Here is a 15,874-nt window from a genome sequence, read left to right as displayed (position 1 = left end):
TTGTCAGAATCCTCTCCAGGATTCTTGTTTCAGAAACCTCTCGGGATTCTTCTCAGAAGACAGGATCTTGGATCCTCTCAGGATTCTTGCTCAGAATCCTCTCAGGGATTTCTTGTCCAGAATTCCTCTGCCAGATCCCCGGATTCTTGTCGATCTTGCAAATCCTCTCAGGATACTTGTCAGAATCGCTCTCAGGATTCTTGTCAGAATCCTCTCAGGATTCTTCTCAGAATCCTCTCAGGATTCTTGTCAGAATCCTCTCAGGATTCTTCTCAGAATCCTCTCAGGATTCTTGTCAGAATCCTCTCAGGATTCTTGTCAGAATCCTCTCGGATTCTTCTCAGAATCCTCAGGATTCTCAGAATCTCTCAGGATTCTTGTCAGAATCCTCTCAGGATTCTTGTCAGAATCCTCTCAGGATTCTGTCAAATCCTCTCAGATTCTTGTCAGAATCCTCTCGGGATTCTTCTCAGAATCCTCTCAGGATTCTTGTCAGAATCCTCTCAGGATTCTTGTCAGATCCTCTCAGGATTCTTGTCAGAATCCTCTCAGGATTCTTGTCAGAATCCTCTCAGGATTCTTGTCAGAATCCTCTCAGGGATTCTTGTCAGAATCCTCTCAGGATTCTTGTCAGAATCCTCTCAGGATTCTTGTCAGAATCCTCTCAGGATTCTTGTCAGAATCCTCTCAGGATTCTTGCTCAGAATCCTCTCAGGATTCTGTCAGAATCCTCTCAGGATTCTTGTCAGAATCCTCTCAGGATTCTTGTCAGAATCCTCTCAGGATTCTTGTCAGAATCCTCTCAGGATTCTTGTCAGAATCCTCTCAGGATTCTTGTCAGAATCCTCTCAGGATTCTTGTCAGAATCCTCTCAGGATTCTGTCAGAATCCTCTCAGGATTCTTGTCAGAATCCTCTCAGGATTCTTGTCAGAATCCTCTCAGGATTCTTGTCAGAATCCTCTCAGGATTCTTGTCAGAATCCTCTCAGGATTCTTGTCAGAATCCTCTCAGGATTCTTGTCAGAATCCTCTCAGGATTCTTGTCAGAATCCTCTCAGGATTCTTGTCAGAATCCTCTCAGGATTCTTGTCAGAATCCTCTCAGGATTCTTGTCAGAATCCTCTCAGGATTCTTGTCAGAATCCTCTCAGGATTCTTGTCAGAATCCTCAGGATTCTTGTCAGAATCCTCTCAGGATTCTTGTCAGAATCCTCTCAGGATTCTTGTCAGAATCCTCTCAGGATTCTTGTCAGAATCCTCTCAGGATTCTTGTCAGAATCCTCTCAGGATTCTTGTCAGAATCCTCTCAGGATTCTTGTCAGAATCCTCTCAGGATTCTTGTCAGAATCCTCTCAGGATTCTTGTCAGAATCCTCTCAGGATTCTTGTCAGAATCCTCTCAGGATTCTTGTCAGAATCCTCTCAGGATTCTTGTCAGAATCCTCTCAGGATTCTTGTCAGAATCCTCTCAGGATTCTTGTCAGAATCCTCTCAGGATTCTTGTCAGAATCCTCTCAGGATTCTTGTCAGAATCCTCTCAGGATTCTTGTCAGAATCCTCTCAGGATTCTTGTCAGAATCCTTCAGGTTGTCAGATCAGGATTCTTGTCAGAATCCTCTCAGGATTCTTGTCAGAATCCTCTCAGGATTCTTGTCAGAATCCTCTCAGGATTCTTGTCAGAATCCTCTCAGGATTCTTGTCAGAATCCTCTCAGGATTCTTGTCAGAATCCTCTCAGGATTCTTGTCAGAATCCTCTCAAGGATTCTTGTCAGAATCCTCTCAGGATTCTTGTCAGAATCCTCTCAGGATTCTTGTCAGAATCCTCTCAGGATTCTTGTCAGAATCCTCTCAGGATTCTTGTCAGAATCCTCTCGGGATTCTTGTCAGAATCCTCTCAGGGATTCTTGTCAGAATCCTCTCAGGATTCTTGTCAGAATCCTCTCAGGATTCTTGTCAGAATCCTCTCAGGATTCTTGTCAGAATCCTCTCAGGATTCTTGTCAGAATCCTCTCAGGATTCTTGTCAGAATCCTCTCAGGATTCTTGTCAGAATCCTCTCAGGATTCTTGTCAGAATCCTCTCAGGATTCTTGTCAGAATCCTCTCAGGATTCTTGTCAGAATCCTCTCAGGATTCTTGTCAGAATCCTCTCAGGATTCTTGTCAGAATCCTCTCAGGATTCTTGTCAGAATCCTCTCAGGGATTCTTGTCAGAATCCTCTCAGGATTCTTGTCAGAATCCTCTCAGGATTCTTGTCAGAATCCTCTCAGGATTCTTGTCAGAATCCTCTCAGGATTCTTGTCAGAATCCTCTCAGGATTCTTGTCAGAATCCTCTCAGGGATTTCTTCTCAGAATCCTCTCAGGATTCTTGTCAGAATCCTCTCAGGATTCTTGTCAGAATCCTCTCAGGATCTTGTCAGAATCCTCTCAGGATTCTTGTCAGAATCCTCTCAGGATTCTTGTCAGAATCCTCTCAGGATTCTTGTCAGAATCCTCTCAGGATTCTTGTCAGAATCCTCTCAGGATTCTTGTCAGAATCCTCTCAGGATTCTTGTCAGAATCCTCTCAGGATTCTTGTCAGAATCCTCTCAGGATTCTTGTCAGAATCCTCTCAGGATTCTTGTCAGAATCCTCTCAGGATTCTTGTCAGAATCCTCTCAGGATTCTTGTCAGAATCCTCTCAGGATTCTTGTCAGAATCCTCTCAGGATTCTTGTCAGAATCCTCTCAGGATTCTTGTCAGAATCCTCTCAGGATTCTTGTCAGAATCCTCTCAGGATTCTTGTCAGAATCCTCTCAGGATTCTTGTCAACCTCCGATCCAGAATCCTCTCAGGATTCTTGTCAGAATCCTCTCAGGATTCTTGTCAGAATCCTCTCAGGATTCTTGTCAGAATCCTCTCCGGATTCTTGTCAGAATCCTCTCAGGATTCTTGTCAGAATCCTCTCTGGATTTTTGTCAGAATCCTCTCAGGATTCTTGTCAGAATCCTCTCAGGATTCTTGTCAGAATCCTCTCAGGATTCTTATCAAAATCTTCTCAGGATTATTGCCAAAATTCTCTCAGGATACTTCTCAGAATCCTTTCAGGATTCTTGTCAGAATTCTCTCAGAATTTTTATCAGAACTCCCTCAGTATTTTTATCAGAACTCCCTCAGTATTTTTGTCAGAACTCCCTCAGTATTCTTGTCAAAATCCTTCAGAGATTCTCTTCAGAATCCTTCAGGGATTCTCTTCAAAATCCTCTCAGGATTCTCTTCATAAGGAATTGAAGTCAAAATTTGTTAGAATTCAAATGCGTGAGGCTATATGAGCCCAAACCTTATTTATAATGCTTTTAGAAATCACTAGCTTCGCCCGGAGATTTGGTGTCCTTGGTTTTGGAAAGTTCTAGAAGACCTCTAACAAGTTATTGAAGTAAATACTTCTTGGAACATAGATGCATGGGTCTGTGCGAGTATTTGAAGTCAAACCCATATAGAACATAGATGTATGAGGCTGTGTGAGTCCAAACCTTATTCATAATGCTTCTATAGATCATTAGTTACGCCCGTAAATTCGGTGACCTATGCTCCAGGGAGCTCTTGAAGACCTCTGAACAAAAATTTGTCACCATAATTGATTGAACAATAATGCGTGGGGCTGTGTGGGTATGAACATTATCAATAATGATTCTAGAATTTACTAGTTACACCAGGGAGTTCTCAAAGACCTCTAAACAGTAATTGAAGTAAACAATTGATAGATCATAAATGCGTGAGGCTAAACCGTATTAATGATACTTCTAGAAATCACTTGTTACGCCTGTAGACCAGGCGACCTGTATTCCAGGGAATCCTTGAAGACCTCTATAAAGTAATTGAAACCAAAACCTGTCGGCAATGTGATGTCTGAGTCTGTGCGACCTTAAACCTTATTCATAATGCTTCTATATATCACCAGTTATGCTTGTTGATTTGGCGACCTATGCACCAAGTAGTTCTTGAAGGCCTTTAAATAATAATTGAAGTTATCAATTGGTAGAACATAAATGCGTGGGGCTGTATGAGTCTAAACCTTATTCATAATGGTTCGAGAAACCACTTGTTACGCCTGTAGACTCGGCGGCCTGTATTCTAGGGAGTTGTTGAAGTCCTCTAAAAAGTAATCGAAGCCAGAACTTGTTGGAACATAGATGCTTTAGGCTGTGTGAGTCTAAACCGTATTCATAATTCTTCTAGAAATCACCAATTACGTCTGTAGATTCGGTGACATATGCTCCTGCGAATTCCTGAAAACCTCTGAAAAGTAATTTACTTCTAAACTGCGATTCTAAATTTTCTGAGACTCCGATAAATCACTATTTGTTAAAGACAATGCTCTACCTCATGAAGCCCAATATCTTACGGCCCTTTTTTTCTCTCTTTCTTTCCCCAACAGCAGCAGCAGCAAGGCCAACCTCCACCAGTATTACCAGAAGCCAAAAGAATCGACCAACCAGCCCTGGTAGCCTGGAGATCCACCAGCTATCGACTCCGTAGGCTAAGTAGCAACAGTACCGTAGGCCGCACCATCAGCGGTTGCCCAGGGCAATGGAACGGCCATCGCCGCCGCGGCCACAGAAAGCCGCCAAGGTGTAGCCCGACCTTTCAGCCCTTACAGATCAAGGACCACCACGAGGAAGGAGCATCGCCGTCACCCAGGCCGTCGTCCCACTTCGGGAAGCGGCTAGGGGAGGGGAGCAGCGGCCAGCACTGTTCCCTCTCGGCACTATGCACCGCCTGCGTAACACCTTCACTAGGTCACGGACCCCCACTGGTGCGGAGATGAAAACCCAGAGCAGTCTCGAAGTACCCAAACAGGTAGGTGTTCGACGGCGCGATCACCTAGATCTTGGTAAGTAACGATTCGTCTTCTGGATCTGTTCTTTCCAGGTTCGTTCAGCATCGTTCGACGAAATCCAGCTCGAAGCCCAGCGTGCCAATCAGTTCCTCAAGGTTCACCAAGCATCATCGACGGACGAGCCGTCATCCGGTGGTTCCCTGCTACAGGTCCCGCAAGTAACGGGCCGTTCGCGTAGCTTCGATCTTGCCGGGGGCAGCGAAGACTCCCAAGCGGCCGTAGCTGCCGCATTCCTAGACGTGCCAAAGCGCTTCCAGCGGCGAAAGTCCAGCTCGAAAACTCCTCCGCCTTGCATCCACTGTCTGTATCTGGAGGAGTACCGGAAGCTGACCGGAGTCGACCAGCGCCAGTACTACGACAATACCGAGTACCAAACGTTCCGATACAGTTCGTCCTCGTCAAGCAGCGACGCGGACGATTCGGACGAAGACGAAGACGACGAAGAAGACGTAGACTACGGGTTCCCGTTTGACCCAACATGCAATACCTTACTGCCACCGCCTATGTCCCCGTGCGGGATCACCTTTACCCTATCGCCCACCAATGGAGATGACCCTGAAGACTACGGAGACGTGCTGGCAGTGGAGGGAGGTCCCGTCCTGCCGCCGCCTCCGATGTTCGGCAATGACTATCACCCGCCTTTTCCATCTCTTCCGATCGGTTCACCGCCGATCACCCCGTCAGGACCCATATTCCCTCCGTCCCCGACGATCGAAGTGCCTCCCTGCTCTCCGGCGGTCGATGAACCCAGTGGGCCTCCAACGCGAACCCGACGGCGTTCCATCTCCCGCCAGGAAGCGATCTTCGTCGAACCCACCGGTAACTCGCTGGAGAACGTCTCCTGCGCTGAGCCGCAACCTGAAGAAGAACACCAAGACATCAACATCGTCGTGCCCGGTCCCGCGGACCAGGACGACGATCACAACGAACCGGAATGCCACAACGACAATCAGCTAGAACAATCCGTAGTGGTGGCACTGGCGCCTCCACCACCACCATCAACAGCAACCTCACAGCTTGGGGCCACAGCTGCCGACTTCGTGCGAGACATCTACCTGCAGGTGCCGGATCTCAAGCGGGACCGGGCGGCTTCGGTAGACTCCTGCTTCACCAAGGTGACCGGGTCCAAAACCGAGGAGTTGAAACCTCCGGAAGGAGCGCTCACGCTTCTGACGGTTCCGAGCAGCGGCGCGATCAGGTCACGTTCGGTGGACATCGTACTGCCGACGGAGGAGCAGGCCCGGTACAAGGCCCTGGCTTTGGCCGGAACGGCCGCTGCCAGTCCCGGAGTCATAGGACTTGCCGCTAAGGGGTAAGATCAAGAGGTTACCGATTCAAAATTTCACCGGTTCGCTGGTTCACCTGTTCATAGGTTCATCGGTTCAATTTCGACTCGATGATTCGAGTTGATGTGGTCTGATTCAATGTTTCAATTGGATGATTTGATTCGATGATTCGATTCGATGATTCGATTTGATGATTCGATTCGATGATTCGATTCGATGATTCGATTCGATGATTTTATTCGATAATTCGATTCGATGATTTTATTCGATAATTTGATTCGATGATTCGATTCGATGATTCGATACGATTATTCAATTCGAATTACATTCGATTTCGATTTAATTCTGATGATTCGATTCGATGATTCAATTCGATGATTTGATTGGATTCTTTTATTCGATTCGATGGTTTGGTTCGATTTCGAATCGATTCTGATTTGATTACGATTTTATTTAATGTTTCAGTTTAGAAATTATAGTTTTATTTACCTTTTCGTTTTTCTTTTAACATTTTTATTGTTTTAAAAGCTTCCAAGGCGACAGGTGTGCATGCTTCAATGGTTTTCAATTATTTACTTCGTTAATAATCTTACTTTTCATTCATTTCAGTTTTAATTAATTTTGTTTTTCAGTTTCCTTTTCAGCATCGCGCGAGCAATCATGATCCAAGTTTTCCTTTACGTTTCTCTAATTATCGATTTCTGCCGTTCTGTCCCACATAAACTAATGACCCATTTTCATGTTCTTAACTTTGTTTCTTTTCCGGCAATTGCTGCGTCCCTGGTACATGGTACGTTGGAACCACCATCCTCTGAACGAAACATACAAAAACCCATAATCGCAGGTAAGTGTGTTAGAGCCACTAACTTTTGTTTTACAGCACAAGCGAGAGAGCGAGCGTAAGTTTTGGCTGGGTGTTCGGTGCGCCTCGCGGCGATTACCGTAATCTTCTCAAACGATGAGCACGTTTAGTGCCTGCCGGAACGGTAATCTCTTCCGCTGATAAATGTCCCTTTAGTTGGGAATTTGATCGTTCTCGATTGTTTCGGATGAGTATGAGAATCGTCTGAAGTTTGGCTCCTGTTGATATCGAGTCTTGGTTTTGATGCCTAATTTTTTATTTCACATTTACGTCGAATTCTTCGAAAATCAATGAGAATATACCTAAATGAGGTGCTCCTGTATCCCGTCAGAACATCTCAACTTATTTGTACATATCATAATCATTCAATCTTCACTATCGCAAGAAAGGCACAAATGTCCCAAATGGAGGATAACGTGCCTCTGGAGCCGGCCTTCTGATCGCAAGAAAGGACCCACCTTTCCCTAGGTGTTCCCGAGTCGCCCCTTGGAGGAAAGCTCATCCACTTCCGCCTAATTTTATAACCGAAAGCTTTTAGGGCGGTCGGTTGGTTGGTCGCTCGTCTTTCGATCCCAGTAGTTTGTGGCATGTTGAATTACCACCGATGAACATGGAAACTAGTGACAGTCAGTGTGGGATGAGAAGTTAAGACCATCACACCATCGTCTTAGTCGTCGTTTTCGTAGTCGTCGTCGTCATCGTTAGCGCTCCATTATGGAGCTCAGCTCACTTTTCACTGATTCAACGACGGCGAGAAATCGTTCCTGAAGCCGGATGCTTCTGGTGTTTTATGAATTGGATAAGCGTGGCATTTTGCGTGAGTGCAATCTCTTTACAGGAGAAATGTGATGTGATCGTCTCATTCTAATTCGTCAGAATCATGCAACAACTAAGCCGGATTCTTTCAAAATCTGAGTCAGATTCTTGCAGAATCCGTGTCAGATTCTTGCAGAATCTGTGTCAGATTCTCGCAGAATCTGTGTCAGATTCTCGCAGAATCTGTGTCAGATTCTTGCAGAATCTGTGTCAGATTCTTGCAGAATCTGTGTCAGATTCTTGCAGAATCTGTGTCAGATTCTTGCAGAATCTGTGTCAGATTCTTGCAGAATCTGTGTCAGATTCTTGCAGAATCTGTGACAGATTCTTGCAGAATCTGTGACAGATTCTTGCAGAATCTGTGACAGATTCTTGCAGAATCTGTGACAGATTCTTGCAGAATCTGTGACAGATTCTTGCAGAATCTGTGACAGATTCTTGCAGAATCTGTGTCAGATTCTTGCAGAATCTGTGTCAGATTCTTGCAGAATCTGTGTCAGATTCTTGCAGAATCTGTGTCAGATTCTTGCAGAATCTGTGTCAGATTCTTGCCGAAGCTGTCCCAGATTCTTGCCGAAGCTGTCCGAGATTCTTGCAGAATCTGTATCAGATTCTTGCAGAATCTGTGTCAGATTCTTGCAGAATCTGTGTCAGATTCTTGCAGAATCTGTGTCAGATTCTTGCAGAATCTGTGTCAGATTCTTGCAGAGTCTGTGTCAGATTCTTGCAGAATCTGTGTCAGATTCTTGCAGAATCTGTGTCAGATTCTTGCAGAATCTGTGTCAGATTCTTGCAGAATCTGTGTCAGATTCTTGCAGAATCTGTGTCAGATTCTTGCAGAATCTGTGTCAGATTCTTGCAGAATCTGTGTCAGATTCTTGCAGAATCTGTGTCAGATTCTTGCAGAATCTGTGTCAGATTCTTGCAGAATCTGTGTCAGATTCTTGCAGAATCTGTGTCAGATTCTTGCAGAATCTGTGTCAGATTCTTGCAGAATCTGTGTCAGATTCTTGCAGAATCTGTCAGATTCTTGCAGAATCTGTGTCAGATTCTTGCAGAATCTGTGTCAGATTCTTGCAGAATCTGTGTCAGATTCTTGCAGAATCTGTGTCAGATTCTTGCAGAATCTGTGTCAGATTCTTGCAGAATCTGTGTCAGATTCTTGCAGAATCTGTGTCAGATTCTTGCAGAATCTGTGTCAGATTCTTGCAGAATCTGTGTCAGATTCTTGCAGAATCTGTGTCAGATTCTTGCAGAATCTGTGTCAGATTCTTGCAGAACCTGTGTCAGATTCTGGCAGAATTTGTGTCAGATTCTTGCAGAATTTGTGTCAGATTCTTGCAGAATCTGTGTCAGATTCTTGCAGAATCTGTGTCAGATTCTTGCAGAATCTGTGTCAGATTCTTGCAGAATCTGTGTCAGATTCTTGCAGAATCTGTGTCAGATTCTTGCAGAATCTGTGTCAGATTCTTGCAGAATCTGTGTCAGATTCTTGCAGAATCTGTGTCAGATTCTTGCAGAATCTGTGTCAGATTCTTGCAGAATCTGTGTCAGATTCTTGCAGAATCTGTGTCAGATTCTTGCAGAATCTGTGTCAGATTCTTGCAGAATCTGTGTCAGATTCTTGCAGAATCTGTGTCAGATTCTTGCAGAATCTGTGTCAGATTCTTGCAGAATCTGTGTCAGATTCTTGCAGAATCTGTGTCAGATTCTTGCAGAATCTGTGCCAGATTCTTGCCGAATCTGTGTCAGATTCTAGCCGAAGCTGTCGCAGATTCTTGCCGAATCTGTCTCAGATTCTTGCCGAAGCTGTCTCAGATTCTAGCCGATGCTGTCCCAGATTCTTGCCCAAGCTGTCCCAGATTCTTGCAGAATCTGTGTCAGGTTCTTGCAGAATCTGTGTCAGGTTCTTGCAGAATCTGTGTCAGGTTCTTGCAGAATCTGTGTCAGGTTCTTGCAGAATCTGTGTCAGATTCTTGCAGAATCTGTGTCAGATTCTTGCAGAATCTGTGTCAGATTCTTGCAGAATTTAGGTCAGATTCTTGCAAAATTTGTGTCAGATTCTTGCAGAATCTGTGTCAGATTCTTGCCGAATCAGTGTCAGATTCTTGCCGAGTCTGTGTCAGATTCTTACCGAATCTGTGTCAGATTCTTGCCGAATTTGTGTCAGATTCTTGCCGAATCTGTGTCAGATTCTTGCCGAATCTGTGTCAGATTCTTGCCGAATCTGTGTCAGATTCTTGCCGAATCTGTGTAAGATTCTTGCCGAACTGTGTCAGATTCTTGCCGAACTGTGTCAGATTCTTGCCGAACTGTGTCAGATTCTTGCCGAATCTGTGTCAGATTCTTGCCGAATCTGTGTCAGATTCTTGCCGAATCTGTCTCAGATTCTTACCGAATCTGTCTCAGATTCTTACCGAATCTGTCTCAGATTCCTGCAGAATGTGTCTCAGATTCCTGCAGAATCTGTCTCAGATTCCTGCAGAATCTGTCTCAGATTCCTGCAGAATCTGTCTCAGATTCCTGCAGAATCTGTCTCAGATTCTTGCCGAATCAGTCTCAGATTCTTGCCGAATCAGTCTCTGATTCTTGCCGAATCTGTCCCAGATTCCTGCAGAATCTGTCTCAGATTCTGGCCGAATTTGTCTCAGATTCTGGCCGAATCTGTCTCAGATTCTTGCCAAATCTGTCTCAGATTCTGGCCGAATCTGTCTCAGATTCTTGCCGAATCTGTCTCAGATTCTTGCCGAATCTGTCTCAGATTCTGGCCGAATCTGTCTCAGATTCTGGCCGAATCTGTCTCAGATTCATGCCGAATCAATTCAGTGTTGACAGTTCAAATCCGACTCCGAAAGCTAGAGAGAGAGAGAGAGAGAGAGAGGCCATCGCACCGTACCAAGCGTTGCAGCTTTCAGTTTAATTGAGGGTCCAACAAATGGTTCATCCTCGGCCGAACCAAATCAAATAGCAATCATGCATTTTATGCTAGTGCGAGTGTCGGTCTGTATGTGCGTGTGTATGTTTGTGTGTATGTGTGTGTGTGTGTGACCAAGTGCACTTGAATAGAACACAATCGCTTCCGGAAATCGATCGAAGCATGGCTCGTGACGACGATGGAAAACAACCATTTTTTTCAATTTGAATCCTAATCCATCACTCAGCAGATCATAGAGAGAGAGACCATTTCCGTTCAATCGTTACTGGGTCGCTTTTGTTCCTCATGTGCGGGTTTTATGCTTGCATAAAACCATTCTATTCAATTGTTGTACTGTTGTTTGGACGATGGACGCTTTGGCTTTGGATATGGTCTGGTACACTCTCTGAAGGGATATGTTTCTACTAGAACTAGATGGATCGTAATAGGTTGCTTTCTGGACCGTTGTGGCTTTGGCCCTGCGGATCGGAACTGGAAATGGATTGATATGGTTTAGAGACTTGTGGGATTTTGAATGTGCACATGTTGTAAACTAATGGATGAAGCAATCCAATCAATTCAATCAATCCATTCTGGAAACAGATTACTGCCAGATCTGGCATGAGCTCAATCAAGGTTTTCAAATAATTCAAACCGATTTGACGGCCAGAATCGTGTGAAATTTTAATTAGATTGCTGTGGAATCTTGTTTACATTCTTGCATAAAGTCGCCTAGATGCCTGCAGAATCAACTAGAATTCGACAGGATTTAATCTAGCTTCCTGCAAAATCTTAATCAGATTCTTACAGATCTAGTCCAGATTCTTGCAAAATCTTGTCTCGATTCCTGCAGAATCTTAGCTAAATTCCTGTAGAATCTAAGCCAAATTGAAACTTGTGCTGGTTCCTGCAGAATTTTCGGATTTCTATTTGTTTTGCCAAGATTTCTTCAGAATGTTGTCTAAAAAGCTGAAGACACTTTTCTGACTAGCCTTAGTGTTTTGTTGATTCTTTGCGAACAGCTTACATTTATCCAATACCTAACGTTTTTCTCTATTTGTTGTGAACTCCTTGACCTTGAGACCGATGCTTTTTTTCGCATTTACGTCGGCTCATTCCGTTCCGGAAGTTCATTACATTATCTTTTGGTAGATACAGCCGGCAGTCGTCGAACATCGACTGATTCAGCAAGCGCATTGTATTGGTGCCATACGAGAGATGATGGTACTTGAGGACAGTGTCTGTTCCTTGTTCTCGGTCGACGTCGTCGTTCGTCGGTGTCATCGATTATGCTGATTTGATGATATTTTTGTTTGGTCCTCGGAATCGGACTGAAAATTTGTAGCCATGGTGAAGTTGCCCAATTTCCACAATGGGGTTTGGGTCAGAAAAAGTGGTATGAAGGCATATGTACAAGTAAGATTATTAATAAATTGTTACCTGTTCAGTGGATAGTTGGTTAAGGTTGAAGAATTCGTCATTGATATAATCGTCATCATTGAAATTTCGAAAGCAGTTTTCTCGTTCAAAACACAAATGTTTGTTATGAAAATGTATTCACTGTATTCCATTCTTCATCTGGAATACAGTGAATACATTTTCATTACAAACATTTGTGTTTTGAAAGAGAAAACTACTTTCGAGATGTCAATGATGACGGTGATGTCAATGACGAATTCTTCGACTTTAACGCACCGGTCTAGCGATACGAAGTTCAAAATCGCAACAATCGTGTTCTGTTCTTTCGCAATTTTATCTCTCAATTTGCCAATTAATCAACATTCTGTGTCTTCTAATTTTCAAGTTTTTCTCAGAATAACAAAGAATTGTTCTGTTTCTACATTTTGCAATGAATATTGGTTACACAAAATTTGTAACATTATCTTGTGGAAACTCAGATGGTCTTGAAGAATATCCATAAGTGATTCCTGAGAATTTATTACAGTGATCTTCTACGATTTGGAAAACTCATGGATTTTTTCAAATAACCTAAATCAGGGGTAAGAAAAAAACCCACATTATTCCACCTAGTGGTGATACAGTGGGGACCCGATTTTGTCAGCCCCCGATTTTGTCTACCCCCGATTTTGTCAGCTTTTTGACCCGATTTTGTCAGCCTTTTTTGAAGTAAAAAATAAATTTGTATTTCATTCAGAATTTCCATTTTATAATCATTATTAATGCAGTTGATGTCTTTAGGCGTCATAGAAAAATTACGCAATGAACAAAATTCGTGTAACTTTTGAAAAAGGCCAATTTTTTTTTGCAAACTAACACATTGTGACAATTTAAGCACCCAACCCTCGCCAATGTTTTAAGCCAATATTGTTTTAAATTGCTATAAGATTCCAGTTCTCTCTCTTCTTGGCGTAACGTTCCAACTGGGACACAGCCTGCTCTTCAGCTTAGTATTTTATGAGAACTTTTACAATTTTTAACTGAGATCCCCCACAGCCAATGTTTATTTTGCATATGTAAATATATCGTGTGGTAGTCATGAAGATGTTTTATACACACGGGGTGGAAGAAGTTGAGACATGCAATGGTTGTTCCGCCCTTTTTTTACATGTGTTTCCCGTTTGGATAGCTTAAAAAATTGCTGTGAGAATTGTATTCATTAGAAACCCTTAAGGAATTCGAGATGGGATTTCCCCAAAAAATTCTTGCTGCGATTTCTTCAAGAACTTTTGCGTGGTTTCTTGTAAGATTTTTTGCTGGTATTTCTCCAAGAATTCCGTCAGAAATTTTTGAAGTAATTCTTTCGGGAGTTTTATAACGATTCATTAAAGTTTGTCTCTTTAAGATTTTCTCAGGCATTCCTTCTGTGATTTCCCCAGAAGCTTTCCTTGAGACTTGTTCTGGAACTCCTGCTAGGATTACTCCAAAAGTTTTGCTAATATTTTGACAGCTTTCTTTTTCAAATATTTTCCACATGAATTCCTACAGCGATGTATCCAGGGGTTTCTCCAAGGATTTCTCCAATAATTCCTTATGCAGTTGCTCAGTGGATTTATCCAGGGATTTTCCTAGCGATTCTTTCAAGGCATCCTGCTGGCATTTCTATATACATATCTGTTCCTCCAAGAAATTTTCTGGAAATTTCTATAAGAGCCTTTTCAGACATTTCACTAAGAATTGTTCATGCATTCTTCTTATAATACCACACGTTGACGAACTTCTGAGATTCCTTCAGAAATTCTTGCTGGTATTCCTGTAGGACTTTATTCAGTAATTTCTACAGGAACTCCTCTAGTGATGTATTAAGAGAATTCTGTAGATACTTCTGCAAAAATTCCTATATGAATAACTGCGTGCTTTAGTCCATGGATAAATCTGCGGAAGGCACAAATTTCCCAAATGGAAAAGAACGTGCCCCTGGAGCCAACCTTCTGATGAATAAATCTAGCGATTTTCCTAGGGATTTTTTTTTAAGAATTTCTTCTAAGGATTCCTTCAGGGATCCTTCTAAGAATTTCGTAAAATGTTCCTCTATCAATGCCTTCAGTAATTACTCATACAAGAATTCCTCTAGAGATTTCACTATGATTCCTCTGTTAGATTTCCCAATTGGGCATCCTCTATGGATTTCCCGGGGTCCCGCTTCAGATTTTTCCAGGGTTACCTCTTGGTATTTCTTTACGAAAAACCCTTGGTATTGCTTCTGAAATTTCTTTAGAAAATTTTGTTGGAAACTCTTCTGGAATTCATGCAAGAATTTAACAATTCATTTCTGCTATGGTTTCTCCTTAAACTGCTCCAGATATTTCCCCAGTATTTTTTTCCAGGAATTCCTCCATGGATTTATCAAGGAGATTTCTTCAAAGATAGCAATAGGGATTCTTTCAATGATTTTTCAGAAAATGCTAAAGAAATACCTCTAGAGATTTCTACGGAGATTGCAGTAAGGATTCTTTCAGAAATTACTTAAGAGATTTATCCGGAGCTCCTGTAAAGGTTTTTGCAGAAACTACTTACGGGATCCCTTCGGGAATGTCTTGAGGGTTACGTTCCGTATATCCTCGGGTAGTTTCTCTAAAAAATTCCCCGAACATCTCTTCAAAGATTTCTCTATAGATTCTTTAGAGATAAGGCCCTGGAAATTAAAGTGAAAAGGCAGCGGAAACGTAGCCAATTCGAACAGTATGAGTGTCTATACTTGTCAATCAGATGTTGGTTCATTTGCATTCGTTGACAGCTAAAGTTAGATGTTATGATTTAAACTGCGCTAACCAGTGTCAACTGTCTTCTGTAGACCACAATTGCTAAGCTAGGAGAAGGCTGTGTTCCAGTAGGAATGTTATGACAATAAGAAAAATAAATAAAAGATTCAATAGTTCTGCTCTAAAAAAGCACTAAATGTTAACTTTGCCAAATACCATTTTTTCCTGTGCCCTTAACACACTTTCGATTTTTTTACCACAAAAGGTTCGTTCAAATATTACGTAACGCAAAATTTGGCAATTTTAGACCTTATCCGCTATCCTTCCACCGCGTAACTATTTTTGAAAGAGAAATTTTAAAATTTTGTATGAAGTGTAACAAAGCGCTGGAAACCCTCCCCACCCCCATTTTCGTTACGTAATATTTGAACGAACCCAAAGCAGACCCTCCACACCTATCTCCGTCTCTGACATGCTCAGAACATTTTTTCATGAATAAAAAAAAAAATTAAAAAATGTCCCGATTTTGTCAGGTACCCGATTTTGTCAGCCCAAAATGCTACCAGGGGCTGACAAAATCGGGTCCTTACTGTAGTACCTTTCTCGTCGAATATGTACTCAAGATTTTACCGTCGACGTAAGCCGAAGTGTTCCCGAATCCTGAGAATACTCTAGAACGAAACAAATTTCATTTTCTTCTTTTGTCACAGTATTCGTTGACTCGTCAATTTGGAGGTGATAAATAATAAATGTGTTTGATGAATAAATATCCAAACAATTAATCGCTTAACTCATGGGATGTTTTAAGGAATTTTCTAGGAGACTCTTATTTCACCTAAAAATTTTAAAAACTCTTGATTTATTTATTTGTTTTCTTCCTCAAAATTTAGGATTCCGACCAAAATTTTCCTAGGGGACATAGGAGAAAATCGAAATTTGTGTCAGCCTCATTCAAAAAA

At 42.5% G+C, this 15,874-nt stretch overlaps 1 protein-coding gene across 4 annotated transcripts in view; it reads left to right on the top strand.

Moving 5' to 3' along the window:
* LOC109424776 (eye-specific diacylglycerol kinase) overlaps window positions 1-15,874 on the top strand; it is a 596,032-nt gene that overhangs the window by 361,034 nt on the left and 219,124 nt on the right. For 2 of the 4 annotated variants that reach the window (XM_062844213.1, XM_062844211.1), the window contains exons 7-8: window positions 4,416-4,837; window positions 4,910-6,189. In XM_062844213.1, coding sequence (XP_062700197.1) covers window positions 4,748-4,837; window positions 4,910-6,189 — 1,370 coding nt within the window. In that variant the 5' untranslated portion in view covers window positions 4,416-4,747. Of the gene's footprint in view, window positions 1-4,415; window positions 4,838-4,909; window positions 6,190-6,783; window positions 7,008-15,874 lie in introns of those variants that run through there. The other 2 variants (XM_062844212.1, XM_062844215.1) reach the window with 2 other exon arrangements.

This window comes from Aedes albopictus, chromosome 1, assembly GCF_035046485.1.
Source record: "Aedes albopictus strain Foshan chromosome 1, AalbF5, whole genome shotgun sequence".
Taxonomy (NCBI): Eukaryota; Metazoa; Arthropoda; class Insecta; order Diptera; family Culicidae; genus Aedes; species Aedes albopictus.
Note: the sequence above shows the minus strand (reverse complement) of the source record. Positions and strands in the feature narration are given on the sequence as shown.